Source organism: Elephantulus edwardii, unplaced genomic scaffold, assembly GCF_000299155.1.
Source record: "Elephantulus edwardii isolate Elephantulus edwardi_28Jun2011 unplaced genomic scaffold, EleEdw1.0 scaffold00017, whole genome shotgun sequence".
NCBI lineage: Eukaryota > Metazoa > Chordata > Mammalia > Macroscelidea > Macroscelididae > Elephantulus > Elephantulus edwardii.
In genome coordinates this window covers 23,920,343-23,921,971 of record NW_006399767.1, presented here as the reverse complement: position 1 = coordinate 23,921,971, position 1,629 = coordinate 23,920,343, and the positions used below count along the sequence as shown (strand labels likewise).

Here is a 1,629-nt window from a genome sequence, read left to right as displayed (position 1 = left end):
ATCCTGTCTAGATATTCCTTCCTATATAATCAAGTGTAGGCCACAGTTTGAGCAGCCTGCACTAACCAAGATAAACTGCATTCATTGTGCCACAAGTCCATCAAGGTGTCCTGTTAGGGACTTTTTAATATGTTCAGCAGAAAATACCTGCTTCAGGTTTCTTTAAACGATATATGAACCATCAACTCCATTTTTAAGGTCAGAAAAGCCATTGTTGGGTTTACTCAACCACCACCACCATCAAAAAACCCACAGAAAAAAAAGTAAATCACAACAAACCTCTTTAGGTCAGTTAAAGGCCTTATCTCTAGCCAGGATATTTAAAAAAAAAAAAAAGTAATCTCACCAGCCCTCACTCTAAAAGTTAATGCCACTAGTAACAATCAAAAGCAGGAAAAGTGAACCTGCTAACAACCAGCCCACTCATTATCAAAAAGCATTTAACAGTACGGAGACCAAAATATACAACCCTACCTATCCAAATTGCCCCACCCACCCTCAACCACCAATAGGAAGGGAGGCAATCACTTCTTATAAAAAACTAAAATAACTTCTTACAAGGATATGGTCCAACTCTGGAGATAGTGCTCAGAAGGACTAAAGGTGGAGTGAAGGCAATGTCGAGGAATTAGCATCCCACTTTTAAAAGCCAAAGTACCACAAACATACTAAACTTGTCTTTTAATTAGAGAACAAGCTATTGCTGCTGTTTTAGTCTTTTGAAATGGTATTTTTGTAGGCTCTGCCCTTCAATGTGAAAGGACATTAAAAAAATCAGCTAACAAAAAATCAAATTACTTAACCCCCAAAATTTTGGGACCACATATCTTAACTGTGAAACTAAACAGCTCTTTACCTTTTCCTTCCTTTAATTGAACTATCTTAAAAAAAAAAACAACCCAAACAAAAAAAAAACCCAAAAACACAAACAAAAAAACCACCAAAACAATCCAAAAATGATTTTTAAAGTCTTTGAAAGTATTAAAACTTTCAGAGGAAAGGGAAGAAAAGAAAGAAAAAGATTAAGGAGGAAGGAAAAGCTTTATAAAGAAGGGAGGGGGGAAGTCAATGGGCCTCTCTTTTATTTGGCGACAAGCAAGTGCAAGAAAGTTCATTTGTAATATGTTCAGTAGTCTATCATTTGCACATCTGCATTCTGGCCAGAAGGGACTTTGAGGTTCTTCTGCAGCACATGAGCATCTGCAGGCTCTAACCTCTTATAGTAATTCTTGTTTGTCTCAATGATCTCAAAGCCAAACTTCCTGTAGAAGTCAATTGCTGACTCGTTGCTGATCTGCACATGTAGATAAATGTTGTCAAAAGTGCCATCCTTTTCACAGATGTTTAAGACATGATTTAACATTTTAGTTCTTATTCCTAGCCTTCGGTAAGGTGCCAGATATCCTAGTGTCATGATGTAAAGTCTCTTCTGATTCTGTGAATGATCCACCCGACAGCATACTGCACCTACTGCAATATCACTGAAATATGCAAGTTTTGCTAGCTCTCCAACCTCCAGCACATCCTTGTAGAACTTGTCATTGTAGCTGACTGGAAAGATGACCTGGTTTAATCTCTTCAACTGTTTGATGTTGTGTGGTGTCACATCTCCCAGCTCGATCCGGCTAC

At 37.9% G+C, this 1,629-nt stretch overlaps 1 protein-coding gene across 1 annotated transcript in view; it reads right to left on the bottom strand.

The window, feature by feature from the left end:
• Positions 1 to 1,126: 1,126 nt before the first annotated feature.
• LOC102849279 (N-alpha-acetyltransferase 50-like) overlaps positions 1,127 to 1,629 on the bottom strand; it is a 2,376-nt gene continuing 1,873 nt past the window's right edge. Inside the window, exon 2 of the mRNA XM_006882170.1 lies at positions 1,127 to 1,625. Coding sequence (XP_006882232.1) covers positions 1,127 to 1,625 — 499 coding nt within the window. The remainder of the gene's footprint in view (positions 1,626 to 1,629) is intronic.